The sequence below is a fragment of the Pelodiscus sinensis genome, chromosome 7 (genome assembly GCF_052426305.1).
Source record: "Pelodiscus sinensis isolate ZL-2025 chromosome 7, ASM5242630v1, whole genome shotgun sequence".
In the NCBI taxonomy this organism is placed as follows: domain Eukaryota; kingdom Metazoa; phylum Chordata; order Testudines; family Trionychidae; genus Pelodiscus; species Pelodiscus sinensis.
The window spans coordinates 22,204,542-22,232,422 of record NC_143058.1 but is presented as its reverse complement, the minus strand read 5'-3'; the positions used below and the strand labels follow the sequence as shown (position 1 = coordinate 22,232,422).

The 27,881-nt window shown below is 39.3% G+C and overlaps 1 protein-coding gene across 1 annotated transcript in view; it reads left to right on the top strand.

The window, feature by feature from the left end:
• LRP1B (LDL receptor related protein 1B) overlaps positions 1–27,881 on the top strand; it is a 1,362,068-nt gene that overhangs the window by 1,197,184 nt on the left and 137,003 nt on the right. The window contains exons 67-71 of the mRNA XM_089779714.1: positions 8,392–8,508; positions 18,030–18,136; positions 19,540–19,669; positions 24,886–24,992; positions 25,667–25,799. Of these exons, the coding sequence (XP_089635840.1) occupies positions 8,392–8,508; positions 18,030–18,136; positions 19,540–19,669; positions 24,886–24,992; positions 25,667–25,799 (594 nt within the window). The remainder of the gene's footprint in view (positions 1–8,391; positions 8,509–18,029; positions 18,137–19,539; positions 19,670–24,885; positions 24,993–25,666; positions 25,800–27,881) is intronic.

Below are 27,881 nucleotides of genomic sequence, written 5' to 3'. Positions count from 1 at the left end.
AAGAAGTATTTTAGAGTCAGTAGGGAAGGAACATGGGGAAAATTATATAATACTAAAATCTCTAGCTAAGAACATAAGGATAGGGGAGGTCAACCCCCTGTGGAATACAAAGTGGTTCAGAAAAAGTGCTGGGATATAAGAAGAGCTAGGAAAATACACATTAGAAACTTGCTAGTGGAATGTAAAAACAAATAACTAGTTGAGAAGTTCCTTGAGACAAAGGCACTAGGAAAGGTAAAAAATAGTTGCCAGCTATCCAGGTTCCTAACTGAAATGAGAGAGGTCAGATATGCTATGCTACTTGCATGATAATGTGATATATGCTAAGGGTCTAATTAGCAAAAGAGATGATAGCAAGCCCTCCCCAGCTGTGCTGATCACATTTAGTGGAAAACACTTCCGGAGAGAGTCATTTTAGTGTATCAGGTGCTCTGGACTAATCTGAACTCCTCTGTTGAGATGCTAAAAATGTCCATGATTTAGTCACTTAGCAAATAATTGCAATGGGAAATTAAGGTGCAGCCAATATGAAAATGATTCTTACTGTAATTGTAAGGAAGAGACAGAATTAAATTATTCTAATGGTGGAAGAAAACACAGCTCAGCATGCGGAGGATGTACTTAGCACATGCTTAGCACATCTTGCCTTGCTACCATAATTGGGACCATAATTGCATACAGTGAGCTAAGAAAGGAATGGCAAGAACAGTGGACATATGAAATGAAGGGGAAAAAATATGGGGAAGTGTACGCAACAGTTGAAAATGTTGATCTAATCCTAGTAAGAGATTGAGCAAAGGAGCTCTATTCAGAATGTTAATAAATCATTGTGAAATAAATAGTAATCTTTTTTTCTAATAGACATAGGGATCAACTAGACAAAACATGTCAGGTCCAGGAAATGATAGATCATATTTTATGGAATTTAAAAAACTCTACAAAGGAAAAGAGACAACTCAAAAGCCTTAAAGTAATAAAATTTGCTTCGTAACCCATATCCAGAATACAAGGAAAACAGGGTCCAATTTAAAAAAAATATCCTGCAGTTCTTCAAAAATACTGGGAGAGGAGACACTCAGCTGTACTCACAACCTATCTATCAAGTCCAATGAATTGCAATCATTGACTCAGGAAGTGAAACTGCTGTAACATCAAATCAAGAGGTGGAGAAGAAAAATAGGAGAGGAGTGAGAGAGAAGATTGTATTCTGGAATTGGCCCTGAGAGGAGAGGGCAGCTGGGGTGAATGGGTTGTAGGAAGCTGCTAAAGAGTCTGGAAACTGCCATGATGAAGTTCCTTAGCAGCAGGATGCCAGTAAGTCATACAAGGGGTAAATCTTCCCAAGAAACAGGACTAGAGGACATATTCCTGGGAAAGACACCTGTGGATAACCAGTTGTAGGTTGTAGCAAGGTCTTATGAGGAACAATCTTATCAACTTTAATACAGTGACTCTGGGCTGGAATCCAGAGAAGAGCAGAAAATTCTCCCCTTACCCCCAGAAAAGAGAGCAGGAAAGCATTACTGAGCACTATAGAGCGCTAATGAATACTGGGATTAACAATCCAGTACAGGGTCAAAGGACTTTTTGTCAGTGGGACTCTTTATTACCTCAGAAAGGGTGAAATTATGAATCATCTCAAAGAGGACTGGAGTTGCAAGAATCTGCAAGAATCTTTCAGAGCCAAGCAGCTGTCTGGTGGGGATAACAGAATCAGAGTTGCTGCGACACCACAACTGAAGCACAGTTGGACACATTGATAAGTTAGCACCATTGCCATTCAAATACCCTTTAAAAATCTGGCCTTAGTATAAATAGCAATTTAAGCTTAAATTAAGCATTTGGATAATGTTAGGTATTTGTTCTAAGGGTATGTCAACACTTGCACCCTAGTTAAAACTAGGGATGCAAATGCAGGTATTCGAAATAGTCAATACAGCGGGGATTTAAATATCCCACGCTTCATTAGCATGATCTCACCGGCGCGCTAGTTCGAATAACAGCTGATTCGAACGAGGAAGTGTGAACTGGGATGCGTTAGTTTGAACCAAACTCCTCAGTTTGAACTAACATTAATCCTCATTTTTTGAGAACTAAGGACTTAGTTCAAGTTAACGTTTGATTGCCATGTGTAGCCGCGGGCAGTTAGTTCGGACTAGGGGGATTTAAAATGGTGCCCGGATGGGATGATGCAAATAAAGCCCGGGATATTTAAATCCTAGGCTTCATTTGCAACTTTGAATGCCTATATTAGCCTCCTTAGTTCGAACTAAGGGGCTGGTATAGACATACCCTGAGCGTCTACACAGCAATTCCATTATTTTGAAATAATTTTGAAATAACGGATAGCTTATTCTGACTTCTGTAAACCTCATTCTATGAAGAAGAACACCTTTTCAAATATAGCTATTTTGAAATAAGACGTGTGTAGACGCTCCACTTCTGCTATTTCGAAGTAGCTTCTCACCAGGGCCATTCTAAGTTATTCCTCCTGGGACTCTAAATCAAGATAGCATGTCTACATTAGAAAAGCCTGCCTCAGACTAATTTTGAGGCTTCCCTGAGAGTAGATGTGATAATTAGAAATAAACTATTTTGGAATAACTATTCTGGAATAACTTATTCTGAAATAACTGTCTAATGTAGATGTAGCCTATTACTATATAATTATAAAATAAATAATTTGGGATATAAATATTGCCCTTACATTTTGGAGTACAATATGTAGAGCAATATAAACAGATCATTGTATGAAATTAGAGTTTGTACTGACTTTACTCATGCTTTATGAGTAGACTGTTGTAAAATGAGGCAAATATGTAGATAAATTGAAGTACCACCCGAAGACCTCTTGGTACCTCCATGGATATGCATATCCCTGTCTGAGAACCAATGATCTAAAACACACAGACAGATTAATAGTAGAGAATGACAAAGTACAATGTACTCTCTAAAAGCTATTTATTATTCATGGTCTTTGGTTGAAAGAAGAAGTTTTGTTTCTGAAGTTGGGGAATTTACAGGCCCTGTTTTGCTGTTTAAAGTTATTGTCCTGATAAATGAATTAGAATGAATTTTTTATTTTTTGCTGTTGGATGGTCATTTAATTGTAATATTCTTAGGGGTACCTAAAGATTTTTGTATGGGTGTCTGAAAGAAAGAAAGAAAGAAAGAAAGAAAGAAAGAAAGAAAGAAAGAAAGAAAGAAAGAAAGAAAGAAAGAAAGAAAGAAAGAGAAAGGCAGGCTCAATATTTCACATAGGCTGTGTCTAGACTGCATGGATTTTCAAAAAAAGTAGCCTTTTTTCGAAAAAACTTCACCTGCGTCTAGACTACAGCCAGTTTCTTTTGAAATTAAATGAAAAGACTGCGGCTTTTCTTTCGACGGCAGTACTCCTCATTTCACGAGGAAGAACGCCTTTTTTTCGAAAGTGCTCTTTCGAAAAAAGGCGTTCTTGAATGCAAACAGGGCTTTTTCAAAAGAGAGCATCCAGACTGCCTGGGTGCTCTCTTTCGAAAAAGCAGCTTGCTTTTTCGAAAGTACTGCTTGCAGTCTAGACACTCGTTTTCGAAAGAGGCTTTTTCGAAAGTATCTTTCGAAAAAGTCTCTTTCGAAAGAGGCTTGCAGTCTAGACGTAGCCATAAAGTTGTTACATGTTTTGTGGGGGATGGGTTATTTGAGGACATCAGCGCTTATGTGTGTATAATATATATAGTCATAATTCATATGATCATCATGCAGGAGTTGTATAGATCATGGCAGAGGAGAGTCTTAAAGAGTGTTTAGGAAAAGGAAAAAGTAATGGGTATAAGGAATTTATTGATTAGTTTACCATGTGCAAGAAGCAGTCTCAGAGAAAGTGATGAAATGTTTGAGGGAGAACTGAACCAGTGGGTAGAAATGGTTGGGAATATAGGAGCAAAGCAGCAGCGAGCACTGAAGCAATAAGTTACTAGATCAGCTAGATAGGGCCCGTCAAGATGGTGATGATCTTTAAAGATAAAGACCACTAGAGACCAGAGTACCTACTCATGCTAAATCCCATTCACCAATTATTTTGATATCTCATTCTAGTCCCCAAGTTTGCACAAAGCTGGTATTTGGGCACATCAAATGCAATCTCTGCAATGCATGTATTGGTCCTATCACTTCAAAGGCTAGGGAGTATGCCTGACTAAAGCTATTTTTATTAGTCACTCTTCTTCATGACTACTTAATTTAAACACTTTAATGGGCATTGATGACATCACAGGACCAAAACTAGTAGTTTGTAAAAGAACCCTAATAGGAATTCAAGAAATTCCCACTGAAATTGCATTGCACTGACATGTAATTTTAAAAATGTCATTGTTGCTTTTATAAAACAAACTTATTATAGATGTACTTTATATATATATATATATATATATATATATATATATATATATATATATATAATAAGTTTGTTTTATATATATATATGCCACTTGATATTTTTTCCCACTCTGCAAGATTCTCCATTATTCCTTCCTTTCTCCCTTGAACCTAAAAGAATAAAGTAAAGAGGGAGTGGTGGGGAATCAAACTGCAAATAGAACACAAAAGTAGCAGCAACCCATTGAAAGAATAGTGGAGCTGTAGCTGCTTGGATTGCTTATGCCATCCACAGAAGGATTTATCCATTATCATATGCTGTGAGTGTAAATGCTTGATTCAAAATGCTAGTTGCTGAATGATGAAACCTAATTTCAATTTCATTTTAAAAACTCCTGACATCCTGTGTCTGATGCAGAGAGTGAATAAATCAAAAGTATGGAAAAATGTTAAGTTTTTCACTAGCTGTGTAGGTAGAGCTTATGTTCTTATGTTCTTATTTAGAGCTCCAATTATTTGTAGTATTTTAAGTGTAAACACACCCACTTTGTACTCTGTTGCATAAATATGCCGATAGTATGTCAGGGATGCTGCTCCATCCCTGAGTCTCATATCTAAGTCCAGTTCACAGCGCACACCATAGCCGTAGGACTCTTAACAGCCACACAGCTTGAGTGGGATATGTGAGCAGATCTGTGCTGTTCCCAAATTCTGTCTTTGGTGCAGAGAATTTGTTTATAAATAGAGGCAAGATGATTAAGATAACAAACGTCTTGTCATTAAAGTAAATTAAGGGCCATTAGATGATCCTGGAAGCATTGCCAGGTGCCCTGGTTAAAGTCAGAAAACAAAGAGGTAGGAGTAAAATTTTACAACCAGAGTGAATAGTGGTGTCCGCCAAGGGTCTGGACAGAGACCATCTCTGTATGGCATATTCATAAATGATCTGGAAAAAGGGTTAAACCAGGAGGTGGCAACTTTGCAGATAATACAAAATTACTTAAGATAGTCAAATCTAAAGCTGACTGCAAAAGGAATCTCAACAAAACTGAGCAACATAATGGCAGATGAAATCTAGTGCTGATAAATGCAAAGTAATGCATTTGGCAAAATATAATCCCACCTACACATGCAGAATGATGGGGTATGAATTAACTGTTACCACTAAGGAAAGAGATCTTGGAGTCATTATGGATAGCTCTCTGAAAACAACTGTTCAATGTGCAATGGCAATAAAAAAAAAAGCTAACAGAATGTTGGGAATCATTAGGAAATGAAAGATAAATGGATGAGAAAATATGTTGCCTCAATATAAATATATGTTAGCTCCATATATTGAATATTGCTTGCAGATTTGTTCATCCCGTTGCAAGAAAGATCTATTGGTTTTGGAAAAGGCACCAAGAAAGGCAATAGAAATGATTAGGCGTATGGAACACCTTCCACCTGAGGAGAGATTACGACTGTGATTTTTCAGCTTAGAAAGGGTGAATATGATAGAGGGCTATACAATCATGAATAGTGTGGAAAAACTGAAGAAGGAGATGCTATTTATTCCTTCACATAATACAAGGAGTAGTGGGTCACCCAATGAAATTAATAGGTAGCAGATTTAAAATAAACAAAATAAATTGTTTCTTCACAGTCAACCTGCAGAATTTTTTGCCAGGGGATGTTGTGAAGGCCAAAACTGTAACAGGATGATGGATACATCAATGGCTACTACTAAGAGTGGGCCAGGATGCAACATCATGTTCTGTTTGTCACTCACCTCTCCTTGACTGAAGGTACAAGTGAGAGACAGGACATGAGATGCTTGATGATTGCTTGTTCTGTTAATTCCTCTGAAGCAGCTGGCATTGGCCACTGATGAAAACAGGATGCTGGTCTAGCAGGACCATTGATCTTATCCAGTATGGCATTCTGATATTCTTATATAGAAACCATAAGTATCTGTCCCCTGCTGCAACCCACTAGACTCCCTCCCTTCCAAAAGTTGAGATAAACCAGTGTTTCTCAAAGTGGCCACTCCAGTGTGTTTACTTACTGGTGCCATGACCTTGGAGCCTTGCAGCTCCTATTGGCTCTGTTTTGCCATTTGGAGCAGGAACGGGCAGTTAACAGCGGGCAATTAACACTGGTTTCACAGACCACTTTGAAAAATACTGAGATAAACCCAGAAGTCCTGATGGGGTCTCTCTACAGAATTAGTAACAAAGTAAGAAGGCACATTCAAATTTTAAGCCTGATCTGTGTCCTTTAAGTGATTTGCCACAAGAGTTGAGAACATGTTAGTATTAGAGCTGGATGTGTCTAATATTTATGTAATTTACTTTCTTTCATATAGAAATGGTACAGAACGCTTATCAGCTTTTTGCTAAGTTATCTACCAGAAAACCTACAGTCTCCAACTGTCTCAAGAGCCCCTGGAATCACAGTTAAATTTGCCCTCCCTCCCAAATCTGAAATGGAATAGCTGAATAATGTGATCTGATCCATGATTAAAGTGTTTTGCATTATAGTGAAATATATAGGAAATGAAACATGAATGCTGAGATTCAAAACAACTAAATTCTTTGAAATGTTTAGTCTTAAATTAGGCCAATCTGGGTCCACATAATTAGTAGGAACCTAAATTAATGTTAAGGCACCACAGTACTGTACATAGGATTGATTTTTAGAGGAGATGAGCAGCCATGTTTACTGCATTGGAATTTGTACATCTTGAATATCATCCCACTTACTTAGGTGCCTCAATGTACATTATTAATTTGAGAAATTGACCTTTGTTGATATGTTTACATGACAATCTTGTGATTCCTTTCGAATGTCCTTCAATTTGTGTAGGTCTTTAACTGGTGTAATCAGACCACTTTTAATTCAGTGGGGGATAAACTACTCCACTCCCAATTATATCATGTTTTTTTTCTCCCATGGATATTTTTGTGGGAGCAACTTAAACGTAAAAACCTGTAGTTCTCTTCTTTCTTTCAAAACTGGTTTATTAGCAGGAATTCTATGTACCAAACTCAGCAATGATGTGTATATTGAACATTTACATTCATTTAGATTTATATAAGATGAGACATTAGCATCCACTCACTAATATCTAGAATGTACACTGGGGTAATTTGCATATCTAGGAGCCAGAGAAAAGTCTAAACTAAATTGGGAATGTCAGGAGAATACTGTACTCTACTTTATGCTTTCTTTCATCGTCCTTTTCCTCAATGTAATTTGTAACAATTTACAGTCTGTTACCCATCAGCATAATGAGCATAAGAAGCATTAGGGAAGTGAGACCACTTTATGCTAACATACATATCACTTTTGAATTTGGCACAGTTTTAAAATGTCAGTCATTTGCAACATTGGGATACTGTTGCATTTATACCTCTGGGGTTTTTTTTATTTGAAATGTTACCAGTAATACAACTTCTCCTATTAGTTCAGTTGAAAAAAGCTTCAGAACAATCACTGACAAATTTAAAATATCTTAGCTTTCAAGTATCAATCAGAGTCCAAACTGAAAGCTGATAGTTGTCTGTTATCAGATAATGTGGATGCGGTAATATCTTCGATTGCACCAATTTCTGTTGATGAGTGAGACAAGCTTTTGAGCTCTCTCACCAAAAGACATTAGTCCAATGAGAAATATTTGCTCACTTTGTCTTTCTAATATCCTGAGACTAATATGGCTACAAAATGCTATTTACAATTCTTATATATTTTATGATAATTAGATTTGTTTTTGCCATGGATTAATAAAATATTGAGAAACAACATCCAACACAGATGTGTAGTCATGTTGCTGAATGCACTACTGATGAGTGTCATGTAAGAACCAATAAGGAACAGGATTCAGTCAAATAGAGTGGCACTGGGGCTGCCCTGTAAAATGATTCTTTGTCTTATATAGATCAGTACCACTAAAATGTTTAGTATTCCTCAATTTGACATGTGTCTGGCCATATTATCATTCCACCTCTTTAGTAGCAATCTTTTTAATATAATGATGCATAGCCATTTTCATTGCAGATAAAAAGACTTGTGGGACTCATGAATTCCAGTGCAAAAACAACAACTGTATTCCAGATCACTGGAGATGTGACAGCCAAAATGACTGTGGTGATAATTCAGATGAAGAAAACTGCAGTAAGTAAATCTTGTCTAATGGCACGATTTGAAATTTACAGCCTATTAAGTAAACAGGAGAAAACTTTTTTATATGAATAAAATGTACAATTGATTTTATCTTTGCACTTTCATTCGTGGTCACATGCAGTCTGGCATATGCAGGATCAGTTGACCTGAATCCAGAACAACGAATCTGAAAGTCTCATGTTTCAAATTATTTTCATTCAAGAAAAGATTATTTACAATTTTGCACAATATGAATATGCAATGGAACATCTGACATGACAATAACACTAGAAGGTAGGAGGAGAACAAGTTAAAAACAGATGATCAGAAAATCTGATTTTTCTGTATGAAGGTAAGTTCCATATTTCTGATATTCAGGTATATCCATGAGTCAGCAGCAAACCCTCCTAACACTTCCCCAAGTGAATAGATACCTATGAACAGTGAGAGATATTTAAGGCAAATACTCCCAGCCTGTTATACTTTGTATATTCAGTAGGGAATCTGACATATTTTAAATCTAATCAGGTTTTCTTCTGAAGTCCTTATTCACATTGACATTCACATTACTCAAAAAATGGTCCCCACTGAAGCTAATGGAACTAATTCACATTGTTCCTCACTGTGAATATGGAATGTGGGTTAGAGCTTCTTGCATACATTTTGAAATGTATGAGCTAGCTTATACCCCCAATAGGATCTGTAACACCAGTTTTATCTGAATAACATGTGGCACCTTCCCAGAAAGGTGTGAGGAGTTCTTAATAAGTTCCTTTCTTTTTTGAGCCCTGAAATGTAATCATGAGTCAAAGAGGCAATATCTAGCCATCAGTATCATTATTAAGCATTTTTAGAGACACAGTTTAATAGCTGGATTATTTTTTTAAATATAAAATCCAAGAAAAGTCTCATTCTTGGCTTTTTGCCTGTCGGTGTGAAAAACTTCCTGTCCTCTGTTCGGAGATCTGTATGTATTCTTTGTAGTCAGTCCCTGTGAAGTAACACATTTTGGCCAAAATTTTCAAAAGTTAGTCCCCCCAAATCCATATTGGAGATATAGGTATGAAAATCAAAGGTAATGTAATTTATTTCCATAACTATAGATTTATGTGTAAATCTTTAGGTACCTTCCACACATGAAACTTCTGCATATAGTACTATGGTTAAGTAATATAGATTTAGGTATCAGATATAAGTTAGGTATCTGAGGTATTTACATCTGTGTTTGTATAACATCTTCAGATGCACAGTGTTTATAGGAAAGGGGTTTATTAGCAGTGATACAGAGATTATTTTTTTTTGAAATGTATCAAATGTGTTACAAATAATTCCATGGAAAACTACTATTAACATAATGTGAAATACATTTGGTGACCCCAGGTTCGGGGGTGGGGTTCAAACCCTCAACCTCTGGCTCCGGAGATTGGGTTTACAGGATCTTTCAAAAAAGGGTTTATTTTTCGAAAGATTCACATCTAGACTAGCCATGTTTATGCTAATGAAGCACGGGATATTTAAATCCCTGCTTCATTAGCAATTTCGATGTGCCTAGTCTACATCTCTGTCGACAGAGAGGGGTAGTCTAGACACAGCCTGAGAAACCTGTTAACTGGCTGCTCTGGTGTGTCTGCCAGTTAACAGGTTTCTCAAAGTGTTTTCACAAGCCACTTTGAGAAACACTTCTTTAGTGCAACTGACATTTATCACTCTTTCCCCATCTTCATACCCCGGTAACCCATAAGTTCACACTGACAATTTTTTTTTCAATGTATTGAGTCATTCACTTAACTTTTATATATGTAATGATGTGTTTGTAGGTCTTGATCCAAAGCTCCCTGAAGTCATTGGGAAGACTTCCATTGTCTTCTGTGGCTTTAGACCAAACCTATTCCAAGCTTCTGTGCAATAAAATACGCAGCTTGAAGAATTTTCTTGTATTGAAGGGCACTTTGAAAAACATTAAATCCAAGGAAGTCTGCTGTCTACTATTAATGCCCTCTCCCAAGCAACTAATAATCAAATCTTGCAAAGAAGTATATACCTCTGGTGACCTACTTCTGAGTTTGAGCCATTGGAATCCAAATTAGGGCATTTTTTTAATCTCCCAACACTCTTACTAAAGCTCTCCCTCCCATTCTACCCCCAGTTTTTTTCTTTTTCAGGTAAATATTTACCATAGAGAATGCTATGCAATAGATAGCTATCTTGCTCATGTGTTAAAGAAAGTAGTACATACTTTACTAGTATTAATAAAAGGACATAGCATTTATATAAAACTGAAACAAAATGAAGAAAATAATTCAAAATGGCTTGAAATTAACCAGAGTAGGAATTCATGTAACTGTCTGTAGATAACAATTCTAAGCTGTTTTTTAAAAATATTTCTTTAATATAGGCCATAATCTTACTCCCTTGAAGACAATATCAAACCTTTCATTGACTGCATAGAGAAAAGGGTGAAGCTCTCATATTGCTTTTAACTTTAAATTAATATTTTTATTCACAGTAATCGGTAATTGATTATTGCATGTAGTTATTAATGAAGCACAATACATTTTATAATGTAAATTTATTATATCAAATACATATTTCTTGAGGTTTATATGGGTCTATTCAAAATATAAATGTTAGGAAATATCCATAAGCTTTCTGCATGTTCAGAAATGTATTAGATGGGTGTGGAAGAACTACAGCTAAACAAAATAGGTGATTATATGACGTATATTTTCAGGAGAAAGAAAACCATGCTTTCCAGTCATCTAACAAAATCTCTTAACCAAAAATGAGTTTGTACATAAAAAGGAATTGGGAAGGTTCTGTCCCTTCTTCTATGCATAGCCTATTATTTCTAACTAGCCAATTAGCCTGTCCTAAGACGGGATTTTCAGGTCTCTCCCCTGCCCGGTCTTCTCTCTTCAGCCACCTGGCTCTCTCTCTGCCTCTATCTTTCTTTTCTCCTCCCCTTCCTGCCTCTCACTTGGGGGACCGCAGAACCCAAATGGTCACCCCCATGCGGCGGCCTGGCTGAGCGGCGCAGAAGTCAGCCGAGTGCCACGGCGGGAGGTGACGGACATGACTCGGGCAACAGCGCTGCCCAGAGGGAACAGCCAGGGAGGCAACAGCGCTGCCCAGAGGGAACAGCCAGCATTTCAGCGTTACAGAGTCATAGACATTGGGCTACTATATATATGATAATATGTTTTCCTTTCAGTCAATGGGCATACGGTAGAGACAGAAGAAATGCATTTTCCAAATGGACAAATAAGAATTTCAGGCAATGTGTGCATTTCCCCAGCACCAGGACTCTGTTTATAAATAATCCATTATCAGTATAAAAAACCTGATATGCTTACATTTTGAAAGTGAGTACAGAAACATGAAAAAAAATCTTCTTGTGAATTACTTTTTCCACAAATTAATTAATTTTAATAATTTATCATATTTTGGAACCTCCTGTCAATTGCATAGTGAGCAAGAACAGAATCAAATGCACAATGCACAGTGGATTTAAGAAAAAATAAGACAAAACTAAGCGTAATCCACTAGTGTCAAGATCTGATCCATTCGTAAGGAAAATTACTGCAGAACTAATTCAGCTAATGCGGGTCTGTTCGCACCATGATGTTCCTAGTAGAAGTGACGTGTACAGTCCAATCTGCTTAGTCTGTTCCCTATATCACAGGGCTGTCTTTACTGCACATTTATTTCAAAATGAGCAGTTTTGGAAGAAATATTCCGAAATAGCTTATTTCGTTTGAAATAGAGCATCTACTTTAATTTAAGACCACCCAGAACCACTTCAGGCAGGGCATCAGGACTTTCTGGAGCTGCTGCCTGAGTCTATCTGAGGGTCATGCTTAAAGGGACACCCCTGTACAGCAGCATTTCAGGCTTTTTTCCTTTGCCTACCTCCTCCAGAGATAGCAAAGCCTTCCCTTTTGCCTGCTGCGGTTGCCCTTGTGGACATCTCAGCTATCCATCTATGGAGCTGGAATTGCCTCTGGGCAGTCAACATCTCTTTCAGCTTGTGCTGCGCCTCATGCAGAAGTTTCTGCTGGTTGCCTTCTAGGCCCTGCAGGAGCCCAATCCCCCTTCTCCACAGAGGCTACGTCTAGACTGCAAGCCTCTTTCGAAAAAGAGCCTCTAGAAGGCAATCTCTTCTTTCGAAAAAGTGAGCCGCTTTTTCGAAAGAGAGCACCCAGGCAGTCTGGATGCTCTCTTTTGAAAAAGCCCTGTTTGCATTCAAGAACGCCTTTTTTCGAAAGAGAACTTTCAAAAAAAGGCATTCTTCCTCGTGAAATGAGGAGTGCCGCCATCGAAAGAAAAGCCACGTTCTTTCGATTTAATTTCAAAAGAACGCGGCTGTAGGCTAGATGCAGGTGAAGTTTTTTCGAAAAAAACCCTGCAGTCCAGACACAGCCAGAGAGACCTTCCTCACCTCTCTGCGGATGAGGCTCATGCTGCTGGATCCTGCCCGATTTGCACTGCGCACCATACATTGCCGCTTCTAGTGTCTTGACACCAGTGCTGACTGGTAGGACTGGCTCATCGTGGAATGGTGGGGTAACAAGAGGTGGCTCCAGTATTGTTTGATGAGGAAGGACATCTTTCTGGAGCTTTGTGAGTGGCGTGCCCTGGCCCTCACATAACAGGACACTCACATGAGACCCGCCATTCCCCTCCAGAAGTGTGTTGCCATTTCCCTATGGAAGCTCGCAACAAAGGACAGCTACAAATTCATCAGGAACCAGTTCGGTGTGGGGAGATTGAGTGTCGGGGCCGTGCTCATGCAGGTATGGCACTCTCAGGCAACTGTCCCTGGATGGAGGTGGACTGCTGGAATGGGGTTCCCTAGGGAATCGAGGATGGGTTGTGGTGATGTTGTTGGTTGTGGTACAAGCCCCCTTCCCAAGAGGTTTTTTTCAGTGCTGCCCTCACAAAGCCTTGCTGGGATATGGAGTAAGTGGGGGAGGGGGTTGCGCCTGGTGTGTGTGTGAGGTGGGGGGTTGGGCTCAGGCACCCCATAAGGGCTCTGGCCATTCTCTGATTTTCTGTTTGCTTGTTTGTGTCCTTCTATGGGTGGTGCAGGCCATGAATATCCACATTGGCGATGTAGACACCATTGTCACCAGCTTTGACGACATGGGCTTCCCCAACTGCTGGGTGGGAGGGTCTATTGATGGCACCCACATCCCCATCCAGACTCCCGACCACCAGGCTTCTGTCTACATCAACTGGAAGGGAGACTTCTCGATGGTTCAGCAGGCCCTCATGAACCACTGGGGCTACTTTATGAACATCTACGTCAGGTGGTTGGGGAAGATGCATGGCGCCCGTGTCTTCTGCAACTCCAGCATGTTCCAGAAGTTGCACATTGGAACTCCACTGCACCATCCGGGTCAGGGACGTTGACATGCCCATGTGTATGGTGGAGGACGCAGCCTATCCTCTCTTCCTTGGCTCATGAAGCCCTACCCTGGACACTTTGACCACTCCAGGGAATGGTTCAGTGCCAGACTCAGCAGGGCCCACATGGTCACTGAGGGTGCCTTCAGGCATCTGAAGACACAGTTAAGATGCCTCCTCGCCCAACTCAACATCAGTGAGCAGAACATCCCACACTTGGTGGCCACATGCTGGGTGCTCCACAATATTTGTGAGTGAAAAGGGGAGGAATTCCTGCCAGGGTTGGGGGAAGAGACAGATTGCCTCAGCAGGGTCTTCAAGCCGCCATACATGGCTACCATCGGGAAGGCCCATCAAGGAACCATGCTCATCCAGGGGGCCCTGAGGAAGAATTTTTCACAAGGACCCCAGTAACACCCTTCCCTGGCCTCACCACTAGGGGCCTGTACATCACCCTTTTCTGCCTTTCCTCCAACATCCCTTCCTTCCCTTCCTCCCTTCCCCTGCAGAGACAATAAAACAGAAAAAAAACCTCTGTGTTGTTTTTATTTGGGCTCAAAGTAACTGGGGAGGGACTGGGGAAAGGACCTGGGAGATGGGAGGAGAGAGGCAGGAGGGGAAGGAGGAGGGAAGAGAATCTTGGAGGGAGGAGGAGAGAGCTGGAAGGGGGGAGGGGTAAGGAGAGGCTCAGGGCTGGGGCTGGAAATGGCACCTAGCTTTGGGGATCCCACTGCCATGAGTGTGGGGGTCTTGGTGGCTACGGGATGGAGGGGGAGGTGTGTGTGAGCGGCAGATGCTCTTGCACCTTGCCACACTGTCCCTGGGAGTGGATGCTGCCCTGAGAGTGCGGGCATGCTTATGTGTGCCTTATGTGGCACTGCTGAGGGGGTGTGTGTGTGTCTTATGTGGCACTGCTGAGGGTGTGTGTGTGTGTGTGTGTGTGTGTGTGTGTGTGCGCCTTATGTGGCACTGCTGAGGGTGTGTGTGTGTGTGTGTGTGTCCCCATATCCCCAGCCTCCTTCTAATGGTGGCTGGTAGAGGGAGTGTATCCCTGTCCCACCCTATGGGCAATAGCACAAGAGTCCTCTGGTGCAGCCTGCTGGGACTGTGTGCCCTGCACTGTTATTCCACATGCTCCCACATGCACAGGCTGATGCACAGTCCCCAGACTGCAAAGGCCGAGTGCGGAGCGGGCCCCAGCCCCCTCGCCTCCCACACCTTCAGTCCTGTGTGCATAGAGATCATGATGACACTCACCAGATGTGGATTCCCCAACCTTGGACGATGCTGGGATATGTCCAGATCATGGGGGACTGGCTCTAGGGTCAGAACAGTGATGGTGCTAGCCTCTTCTGACTCCTCCTCTTCCTCCTCCTGCTCATCTCTATCCCCAGGGAGGACGATGATGGGCATCTTGAGCCCCAAATCCACTACTGTGATGGGAGGGGACTGGCCTGCCCTCCGGGATGCAGTCCCGGTCCTCATATTAAGGGCAGGTATGGGATTAGCCCCGAAATGGGAGCTACACTCTCAGGCCCTGGCATATGCCTGGAGGAGCTCCTTCACTTTCATCTGCACCCACACCTGGGTGTGTACGCACCCTTTTTTGGCCAGGCTCTCAGCCATCTGACCATAGACATCCATGCTCCTGTGTCTGGTGAGGAGATCCTGGAGGTTTGCCTCCTCTCACCTGGACCTCAGTGAGGTCCAGGATCTCTGCACCAGACCAGAAAGGTACACGCTTTTTTCGGCCCTGGGAAGGCTCTTGAAAGCTGTCTGACTGCTCCCTGGGAGCAGTGGAGGGCTGGGTGGGAACTACAGACTGGCTTCTTGTAGCCATATCTTTGGCAGTGGCAGCTGCTGGGTAACTCAGGGCTGACAGGTCCTCCTGCGTGCCACAAGCCCTTTTCTCTGAAGCTACAGCTTTGTGGGCTCCAGGGGAAGGGGGGGAACTATAGAGTTTGGCTGAGTGTAGTCAGAGCATCCAACAGGGAACCTTGGGAAGGGCTGGCAGCCCCTTATTTCAAAATAACTGCATCTGCCCTGTCTACACAGCCTCTATTTCAAAAAAACTATTCCTTGTACAATGAGGTTTACCAACACCAAAATAAGCCACCCATTATTTTGAAAGAATTTAAAAATAATGGAATAGCTGTGTAGACACTCGCATAGTTATTTTGGAATAATGGCTGTTCTGGCTACCCCTATAGAACAGTCTTGCAATAAGGGAGCTATGCACATATGAATGGGTCAGCCTTCATAAGTCAGCTTGCAAAAATCAGAGTTTATGGGAAGAATAGATGTATAGAATCTTACTGACTTCAACAGTCAAATTACTTAGTGCCAATGGCACTCTTAAATGTTTGGGCACACATATTCAGAATTAGCCTCTGATTCTGTGGTGTTATAGCTGTTGGATGCTGTGCATGAGCCTCTTTATACTTGATTTCCAGAAGTTCTTAAATATATTCAACTTGAGTTAAAGTTAGTAGGAGCTCTGATAAACAGTGTGCTCAGCATTTCTGAAATTTGGACACCCTGAATCAGAGACTATTTCTAAAAATTTCTGCCTTGCTGATGTTTCTTTTATGTAGTTCTCCAAAAGGAGGTTGGGAGTTATGGCTATAATAGGCACGTAAGAGAAAAAATATATTTATGTGGGAAGAAGGGAAAATGTCAGTTGCTATTTTTCTCTTTTCAGATAAAAGTGATGACTACTAATCCATGTCTGAATGCTTTCCTTCAAAATGTCTTTTTGCTAAATATGTCAGTAACCATAATTTAGGAAAGAAGAAAAAATTCCCAGCGCCCTCTTACAAAATACTTACAATACAAATTCACACAGACCAATGTTCTACCAGGTCTTGTACATGTCGATTGGAACTCCTTGTTGCTCAGAGTGGATAGCATCAGCTTCTGCCTCAGTACGTTTTTGCTAGTGACAAGTTTGAAAAGCACGAGAAATCTGTAGTACAGAGAATTTTCAGCATTAGTTCAGCTGAACCTAAGGCTCCTTAGCCTTCCTCTGCCTGGTTTTGTAGATACTAATATTGTGTCATGGAATTACAACAGGAGCTGTCAGAAATTGGATGTCTTTCATTCCAAGCTTCTGAACAGATATCCATAGCAGTCACTGCCCACTTTCCTCTCAAGACTATCAGAAGCTACTGGTTATGAAGGGGAAGGAGCAAGTCTTTTAGGAGTAAATAGCACATAATCCTGTTTTCCTCTCATCATTCATATGGAGGTTTCTCGTTTGCTCTTCTTTCCACAAAACATTGCCTCCTTCCTCTACAACCATGTGCCGGTCTTGAATCCAGAATACAAATATGTGTTAGTTTTCCTGTTCACAAAAATCTCACCTTGGACTGCTTCTCCAACTAGTATACCATCTCCTTTTCATCTCCAAACTCATTGAACGTATAGTCTGCAAATGTTTATGGAGTTACCTTCTTCCAATTCCCTGTCATACCCCTCACCAATCTCAGTTTAAAAAGAAGAAGAAGAAGAAGAAGAAGCAAGCAGCTACAGCAATACAATTGTAACAGCCTTGATGAATTCTGGTTGGTTTGCCTGTAACTTTGTATACTCTTATAAGAAGATAATATAAATATGCTACAGAAGTCAAAGGGCTCCTTTTTCTCTATTTCCCACCCATGTTGGGAAAAAGTTCTATTTCTAGTCTTGCAACAGACCCCTTCATAAAATGGGCAACAACTAACAGTTACAACAAGAAACAAAACTGACAACAGTAGATGTTTTTTTCTACATATGGATACAAACTGCTCAGAAGTATTTGAAAGCATATAGCAATGTACATACTTGTGCAATATAACTTAATGTAAAGTTTATTAATTTTAAAGGATAATTTAAAGCTTTTTGAAAGATTGAGCTAGATCAAAAGATATTCTTTCTAAGGATCTATCATAAGCAAAGACTTTTTTTTATTTTTAGAATATTTTGATATAAAATCTTAACAATATGAAAAGTCCTAATTTCTGATTAATATTTTCTGTTTTCTTCATAACTATTCTTTCAAATTTATTTCATTAAAAGTTGTTTTTTGTATCATTTTCATTTCAAAACATTATAAAGGTTATAACCATTAATTATTTTCTTTCCCTCAGAGCCTCAGACCTGCACTTTGAAAGACTTCCTTTGCGCAAATGGAGATTGTGTTTCTTCAAGATTCTGGTGTGATGGGGATTATGACTGTGCAGATGGCTCAGATGAGGTATGCTTCTTCACAGCAAAAAGAAAAAAAATCCTTTAGAAAACAGATCAAAATACAGCTTACTGAAGCAGGAGTTGTTTCCTCCCCTCCCCTACAGGGAGGAATAAAACCTTCCATTCTTAGCCATCAAATATCACAGCCCCCAGGTGAATGCATAGACATATGAAGGAAAATAGAACTAATTCTACCAGTTATATCTAATGGGAATTCTTCATTTAGCTTAGGTAGCAGAAGCTTGTCTTTTATGGAGGAATAGGTTATGAGTTTATTCCCTGTGCTCCAATTGCAGAACACAGTCACCTGACAATCATTCTTTCTGTGTATATACATTTTTCAGCCTCAGATGGTTTCAGTATTTACATGCTCTGTTTGTAGTTTGTGTCCATGTGCTAATATTCACATTCTGCCCCAACTCAACATATGCAACATATTAAAAGTAGTGGGAGTTGCATGGAATAAGGGAATAAAGCTTCCTGATGATAGAACACAGTGCTATAAGCTCATTGAAAACCATATTTTCATATAGAAATGTTACTAAGTAAATATTGTAACTATCAGAAATGAGAACAATAGGAATTATACATATCTAGAATGATAAATGGTTCTAAGAAATCAAAGACATTGAGCATATGAATTTTTTACGATTGCTATTTGCTAATTTGATAGATAGCATAACTGCATTCTTTTCCCTACACTTATAATGCACACAAATCTATTTTTTGCTCTGTCTTGTGACTGATCACAACAAGGTTAACTTAATACATTTTCTGTAATACTGCTTTCCTCCCACATTATATATAACTCATACATTTCTCTCAGATTTCTTTGGACTTTGATGCCACTGAGGATGTAATGCCATATTGTTCTCTTTGTTTCAGTCTTTTAGCCTTGCCCTCCTATTTTGATCATCTTTAACTATTGAACATTTTTATGCATCCACTAAGTAATTTAAACAGTTTTAATATATTTTCATATATGGTGTCCCAAGGGAATAAGTACATTCAATAGCACTGTATTAAGTAAAGACACCCCTGAGAGAAGAAACATCAGTATATTAATAATTATTTGGGGAGGGGTTAATTGCATTAATATTTACAGGTCAAAAGCTGCCAAAATATCATCAGGACAACATGATTATACTTCCAACAATGACACTCAAGTGAGGTGCTAGCTATCCCATTGCAAAAACTGGACCCCATTTTAAAGAGTGCTTTGCTAAGTAAGGACTCAGTTCTGCAACCTTTATTCAAAATCAGTAATATCACATTGTATTGCAAGTTATTTCTCTTTGTTCAATAGGAACTGGGCCCTAGATATTCTGACTGGCTGAATGTTCACAATTGTTTCATATAAAACCTTTATATGGACAGATATACTCAATTATATTATTTTTTTTATAACAGCGATATTGTGAACATGGCTGTTCAAAAGACCAGTTCCAGTGTTCCAATGGTCAGTGCATATCAGCAAAATGGAAATGTGACGGTCATGAAGACTGCAAATTTGGGGATGATGAGAAAAATTGTGAGCCAGGTAGGCCTACATAAGTAACGTGTATATTTTCCAGGGGGAAAAAAAATTAAAATATAAGAAGAACAGAAAAGAGAAAGTGATTAAACAAATCAAGATGGTTGATGTTAGAAATAACCAGCACATGGCTCAGTAGCAAATTCATTGATTTGTTGCATATGTTATCTTTTTTAGAAAGAATTTCTGTAAAACTTAGTTTCACATTACATTTCCTGATATGAAATAGAGAGGTCAGAGGATCTCAGTGGCTTAAACTAGTGGTTCCCAATATTTTTTTATACAGTAGATAAGCAAACTCATTCAAAAACCAGTATAGAAACATTTCATTATGATAATTAATTTTAAGAGGTCACATGTTATTATACATTGCAGTAGTATGTACAGAATACATGCCATTGTAATGGATTTTCTTATTATTATTCCACCCAAAGTATTCGCTTTCCACCTTAAAAAGTCATACATAACACATCACTAGTTACCCAATTTTATTTCCACCACTGTTAAAAATCATACATAAAATATCACTAGCTAGTCTAGCTAAATAACATGAAAGTATATGACTTACTGATGAGATCACATCAGTGGGATTGTTGGGCTTGTTTGCCTGACACAAGCAAGTCATATCGAGGTATTGTGCTTGACAACAAGACTCGTAGTGTGTTTCTCACGTCAAGCCTATTTCGATGACTGATCTTGGTAGCAATCACTGCAGAGAAATCTATTTCAAAAAGCTTTGTAGAATGAAACAGCAGCAAGGTCTTGAGAGCTAAGGTGCTGAGTTCTGAATATTCACCCTTTATTTTAATCTGGAAGGATGACAGAGATGAGGATGTGTTAAGTCCTCCATCATATGCCAGCTCAATCAGCTGATCATCTTGCAGTGTTGGCAAGTCCAATTTCTTGTTAGCAGCAAGCAAATGGATCACAAATCCATTGTTTCCCGACTCTTAGATCTTTTGAATTTGGGAAATATTTCTCAACTATGTCCATGGTGACTTCAGGTGCTAACGTGGGAAGTCCAATAGCTTCTCCTGAAAAATCCACAAAAATATGAAAAACGTGAAAAATTCCCCTACCCACGCATTTCCCCCAGGTTTCCAGTTTGGTTTTGAAGGCTGTGATTTTATCTGACATTTTAAAAATGGATGGCATTCTCCCTTGCAGCAAGAGACTGAGTTTGTTCAGTGTAGCGAATATGTCACTCAAATATGCAAGTTTAGCGAACTGGATCTTTTCATTAAAATGTGCAGCTAATGGTGACTTTTTATCTGTGAGAAACCTCTGAAGCTATTCTCTTAAAGACTCTGGTCAGAGCTTTCTCTTTTGACAGCCAACAAACTTCTGTATTCAGGAGAAACTACTTGTGTTCAGCATGCATATCCTAGCATAACGATTCAAATAAACGTGAATTTAGTGCATGTGTTTTGATATAATTAACTGTATGGATCATGCAATGAAAAACATCAAGACGTTCAGGACAAAGTTTTTGGGTTGCCAACATTTTGCGATGAATGACAGTGAGTAGACTAACATTTAGGCACCACTTCTTTTACCCTGGTTGTGAAAGCCTTCCAGTCATCACAGCAGCGCCATCAGTACAAACTCCAACATAATAAATCCAGTTGAGCTTCCCTGAAATGTAACCATCCAAAACTCTGAAGATTTCTGCCTCTGTTGTGTTGGTAGGCAGGAGAAGTGCACACAATAAATCTTCATGCACATCATCTTCAAAAATATAAGGCACATACACTAACAGCATTGCCTTGTTTTTAATTTCGGTTGATTCATCGACCTGAATTGAAAACCATCGAGATCCATTTATCCTTTCTAGCAACTATTCCTCGATGTCCTCAGCTATTTAGTTGATCCTTCTGGCAACAGTAATGTTGGAAAGAGGAACTTGTCCTATCTTGCAAGCTGCCGTTTCCCCAAACAGCTCACAACAGATATCTTTTGCAGCAGGAAGAATAAGCTCTTCACCAATTGTAAAAGACTTTTTAGCTTTGGCAATTTGGTGAGCTACTAGAAATGATGCCTTCAAAGCAGCCATGTTTGAGGGCACACATGTGGTATCGCAAAATAATTGTTTTTGTCCTTCAAATTTGTTTTTTTCTATTAAAAAAAATCAATCCGTTTTTCTTCAAGAGGGGGATATTAGACTCTAAATGTTGAACTAACTTTGAAGGCTTAATTGCTTCATTAAAGAGCAATTTTGGCACATATAACACACAAAACTTTTGGAGCCTGTGAATTGCCACATGCAATAAAACCATATTTTAAATACAAGAAGTTATAGTTGCAATTGAACGTTGCTCTTTTTTGTGTTTTTGCATTTGCTTGGTATTTGTATTTTCTCATTGTACATAGAGTCTACAATGTTCTCCTCTTCATTGTTCAGGAAGTCATTGACTTTTTTGGCAGAAGCACACTTTCCAAAAAAGAAAACCATGGAATTTTGCTTGATCATCTTTTAGGTGTTATATTTGACAGAAGTGACTAGACACAGTTACCGCTGTCCAATTTAAAGAGCTAATAGCACAGTATTTGGCTAAGCAAGGACATTCCCACCAAATCAATCATCAAGGCACAGTATGCTGTGGCTCAGCAGCCAACAGTTCACAGCCCAGCACCAGTCTCTGGACAAGTGGTTGGGGACTATTGGTTTAGACCATGTATTTTTACTCTGAATGACATGGTGTACTTTTGCACAGAATGCTGCAAAATACAGTGTTCTGAAATTAAGTTGCTACTGCTGCTTGTGGCTGGGCATCCAGAGAACAAGCAAACAGAAGGCTTTGGGGGTAGGAAAGATATATATTGTCCTGTGGTGATTATATGATACTAGGAACAGAGTTCTAGCATTTTTAGTCGGAGCTTTACTACAAGAGTTCCTGTGTAAAACTAGGCAAGATATTTATTCTGCCTTTTACTCAGTTTCCCATGCTGTAATATTGGAATAATAATGGTTAATTTCCATAAGGATATTGGTGTTTAAACCACAATAAAGTACAATGAGATCTTAAGATGTAAAGTGTCATGCATTATTAATAACATTAGTATTCATTATTAAAATTTAGAAAAGATGTAGTATTTACCTGATATTTTTCTGTAGAGTTTATAAAAATACTTGAGCTATTTTTCTCTTTGCCAAATTACCCTGTGCCTCGAAGATTTATATTAGAAACAATATGCTAGAAATACTTAGTTTTTTGTTAGCTTTGTTAGGTATTTTCCTCCTGATTTCATACTGTAATTTGCTAGTGCTGACCTTTGTGTTCATTCAGAGTCTGACTGAAGTCACTACATTATATAGAGGCACGAGGGTCCATGTCCACAGATCTGATGCATAATTTAGTACCATAGAGTGGAGTCTTTGGGATGGGAAGCTTGTCATTTTTTATAGTATAAATTATCTAACTCAATTTTGATGCAGTATAAATATAAATTGCAGTGTACATGCTATTCTTACTATACATTTTTTTAGATTGTTGAAATAGTTTGCATTTAATTTATGGAGTCTGTCATCTTATTTCTTGAAAAATCTACTTGCGTAAATGCATGTTGTTCAAGGTTTTGTTGAGGTAAACAGCAATTTGTTTTATAGGCCTCATTTTAAATTATAATCCCAGAGTGAACATCAGTCTTGCAGAATTCTATTTTCCCATAATGATTAGTTTTGCCAACATGGTAAAATATAATTAATTTTGGGGTTTTACATTCTGTGTAGTTTCGTCAGTCATTATTAGTCATCATGGCCTAGAACAAGCAAATAGCTATTGGAGATGGTCATTTACATTTGTGTTATAATTTTTCAAGGGTAGTATAAAAAATTTCATAACAGTGGGCCAGCCATAAGTGGGGGTTTTGCGTGTGTGTGCACACGCGCCTACTGCACTCAAAATTTGCAAACAAAAAGGTGGGGGAGAGTTTTATGGGATACCCAAAGCATCCATTGTGACCCCCCCACACACATCCCTAAGACCGATACCTGGATTGAAGGGCCTGAGATCTGAGTTCTATTTCCACTTCAGGAAAAAAGTGTTGTGTAAACTCAGTTGAAGTCTTTGTGCTTCTGCTTCCCTATTTATAAAAATGTTCCTACTTCACAGGAGTCATATGAGGTTTCATTCATTAATGAATAAAATTCACTTGTATACAAAGTGCCTAGGCCTGTGTATCATTTACGATCCAAACAGGCCTGCCAACATGTGGGGCAGAGGGGCAAGTTGCCTTGGGGCCTGGTGAATCAAAAGGACTGGGATTTGCAGGATGCTGCTGCTGCCTCATATGACACACTCCAGGCAGCGCTGTGGTCTGTTTGGATTAGGCATGACACGCTGCAGGAGATGCTGCTAGGGGAAGCTAGATGCAGCCTTCTGCTCAAGTCCCTGCCATGTACAGGGACAGGAAGCTTCCTCCCTTTGCTCAGAGGCCTGGCAAGTCTGTTGGCATCACCGGTATTAAATAGTTATAAAAATGTATGAGATCCTTAGCTGGGAGATGCTATATTAATTTTAAAAGTTGTACTTAACTTTATTAGTAGTAGAATTAGTTGGATTATTTTATTCATCTGTTAGCATTTTTCTTTGAAAATATATATTTATAAGTTTGCATATGTTTTGTGCTTTGTCTGCTAAGATAGGGTTTAATATCCAGTATCTGTTATTGATTACCCTGAGCGGAATCCTGGCTCCTTTGAGGTCAATGACAAAACTCGTATTGAATTCAGTGGGGTCTGGATTTCACCCTGTATGTTCAAAATGGTTAACAGTTATTTAGTCATTGCTACTAACTATAGCAGTTTTAAAAACAGAAATGTAAATGTTAGTACTTAAACATGCGTCCTTTTCTATACATATATAAAGATGCATTATTGCAGCCCAATAATGTAGGATAGAAATCACTTTGGTCAAGGTTGCCTAAGAAGTTTTCTGTTATCTGTTACTCAGGACTTTCTGAGCATGAAGACAATAAAAAATAAATACATTTTTAATAAAAAAAATATATACTTGCAACCTTTTAACTGTGCTTTTGTAGTGCACAGCTACTTGTTCTTGTGAAAACAGGCACCATAATTACAGATTATGGAATGTACACAAAATATTCCCATATTTCAACAAAATATATATGTATCTCATAAGATTTACTTAATTCTGTCTTTCAAATATGAAGTTACTTGTTAATAAATTGCTAATGCTAAAATTTCTGTCTGTAATTAGCATCTCCAACTTGTTCTTCGAGCGAGTATGTGTGTGCAAGTGGAGGATGTATCTCAGCATCTTTGAGGTGTAATGGAGATTTGGACTGTGCTGATGGCTCTGATGAGGTAACTGGTATATTTCTTTTGAGCCCCTTACATTATTGATGTGAGGTGCATGATAAAAAATTAGAAGCTTAAAATTAATAAAATTAGAATTACAGGCAGTCCCCGGGTTACATGGATCCGACTTACATCGGATCCCTACTTACAAACGAGGTGAGGCAACCCCGCACTAGCTGCTTCCCCCCAGCAGACCAGGGAGACGCGAAGCTAGCGCCCCCCCCCCCCCCAGCAGATGAGGGAGACACAAAGCGGCTTTTCTCAGCAGACACCTCAGCTTGAGAATAAAGGACTGAGGGAAGTGAGGTGTGGGAGAATAAAACTGAGCTCTGGAGAAATGTTTGGCTAGAGTTTCCCCTACAATATGTACCAATTCCGACTTATATACAAATTCAACTTAAGAACAAACCTACAGTCCCTATCTTGTACGTAACCCGGGGACAGCCTGTAATTTCATTAGCCCATTGTTTTTTACTGTCAAATTATACGAACAACATATGCATGAATATAATATATTAGCATCTGTATTCCAGATGTTGAATTGAACTTCAGTAGCAATTTCAATTGCAGTGTCAATAGTAAAGAAGCAGCAGCGGTCAGGACAAATTCTGCTTGGTGCATCTGTAACTGTATATTGGTATTATTAATGAATACTGCAGTACACATCTGTATTTAAACAGATGGATTGTGTAACAGAATGTAAAGAAGATCAGTTTCGATGCAAAAATAAGGCCCACTGTATCCCCATCAGATGGCTATGTGATGGAATCCATGACTGTGTGGATGGCAGTGATGAAGACAACTGTGAAAGAGGTGAGACATTGTTCTTGTCACCAAATGGTAAACTCTTGATTTTCTCCAATTATTTATATTAAAAGCTTATTATAAGTTAGCAACACCTCAGAGGATACTACAGTGGATTAAATGAAGGCTTTGTGATTCTTTACAAAGACAATACAGCAATTCCTCAAGTGACTGGCTGAAATATTTCAATTTATGATGCTTAATTCTTTCACTTAGTTTTTTATTCCTCCCCCCCCCCCATAGAACAAAAAAAAAGTTATACAATGTGCCATCAATGTAAGTATTGTTTGGTTATACCAAAAGAAGAACAAGAGACATTTGACATGGGCTTAAGTAGGGCATAACTTTATTACTAGATGTCTGGGACAACCTGGAAGATAATGCACAATACAGGTAACTCTATACTTGCCTGTGGGACTTTTACCAGCTTCCCCCACCCTTTTCCATTGACACCCCTCTAGCAAATCCATTGCTGGGACCTTATTATATACCTACACCTTGCAGGAGGATTAAGTTGGGCTATAAGAATGGGGAGGAAGGGTTGACTCCCATTCATGCCAATCATAGGAGTCCCCAAATGCTCCCCATTCTTTTTGTTATGAACACTTTTAAAGTCCTTTTACAAGCCATTTATCCAGTCACTTTATACTTTCCCAATGAAGGAAGGATTTTTAGCCTTGGCCCATGTAAAAGGAAGCTTGAGGCACTGAGCTGCCTCTTTTTAATTCATGCATTCCTAGGGGATGAGCCAGTGATTACACTGGCACTTTTGCAACACTTTTCATTGTCACCTTCTGCCCTTCCTACCTCCCCCCCCGTGATAAAACACTGTTCTCTTCACTGGTCCAGCCAGCAAAACATCCACATCCTTCCTGCTTAAAAGTTCAGAGTGGTTATTATGCAAGAAGAAGTTTCAGAATGTTACGAAGTCTATAGTTTAAAACAAACTGAAAAATAAAACATAAGAGAAAAATAATAAAGTTTCAATCTTGCAATTAATTCAATGTGATGGACTCCTGCACAAGCCCCACTGGGGCTCTACTACCCTAAGAGAATAAGTTGGAGTATTGGGACTTAAATTGTAAACATTTAGACCCAAACCTGAATGTCTAAGTCAAGCCCTGAATACATAATTAGGCACTGAAATAGAAGAGGTCTGATTTTCATAGATTCTGAACACAGACACATCCCATTCTAATGTCACTTCTTAAAACTTGCCTTAATAAGTAAAAGCAAATAGTGCATCATTAAAAAAGCTCCAGTTCCCAATTCTCTTCCCAACGGATTGTGATGGAATAGACTAGGCCTGAGGGCTCTCTTACATCCCGTATTAGAGTATTAGAGAGGTCCTCCAAGCAGACTAGAGTGGCTGCAGGGAAAGCAGCCAACCAAGGCCCAGGAGGCCCATATAAAGCAAGCTGCAGAACAGAGCATCAGTTATTTGCCACTGGTAGCTGAAGGAGAAAGGACTGCATGCCTGACTATCTGAGGGAATTGTAGCACAAGACAGCTAAGTGGGGGCAGGAAGAATGAAAGGCTCTGGCTAGCTGCTGAGACTGAGCCAAAAACAGTTGCTAGTGGGTCCTAGGGGAGCAATGGAGGAGCTTCTGGTTGGCTGAATCCACTGAGTAGTGACCGAGCCTGGAGAGGGCCTCACAAAGATAGTGTCTCCAGAGAACAAAAAGTCCCAGGGATATAGCCCTATATCAGGACTGAACAGGTTTAAAGACTGAAGAGAGTTTAGGTTGTACATTAGGAAAAACTTCCTAACTGTCAGGGTGGTTAAGCACTGTAATAAAATGCCTACGGAGGTTGTAGAATCTCCATCACTGGAGATAGTTAAGAACAGGTTAGACAAAAATCTATGAGGGATGAGCTGTAGAGGGTGCTTGGGTCTACCTTGAAGGCAGGGCACTGGACATAATGACCTCTTGAAGTCCCTTCCTATTCCAATATTCTATGATACTATGATTATAAAGGGAAATAGAAATATTAAATGAGCAGAGTATATCATATTTGGAAATGATGAAACATGAATCACTATAAGAAGGTGATCGATAAAGTTTTAAAAATATAAATACAAACATTTTG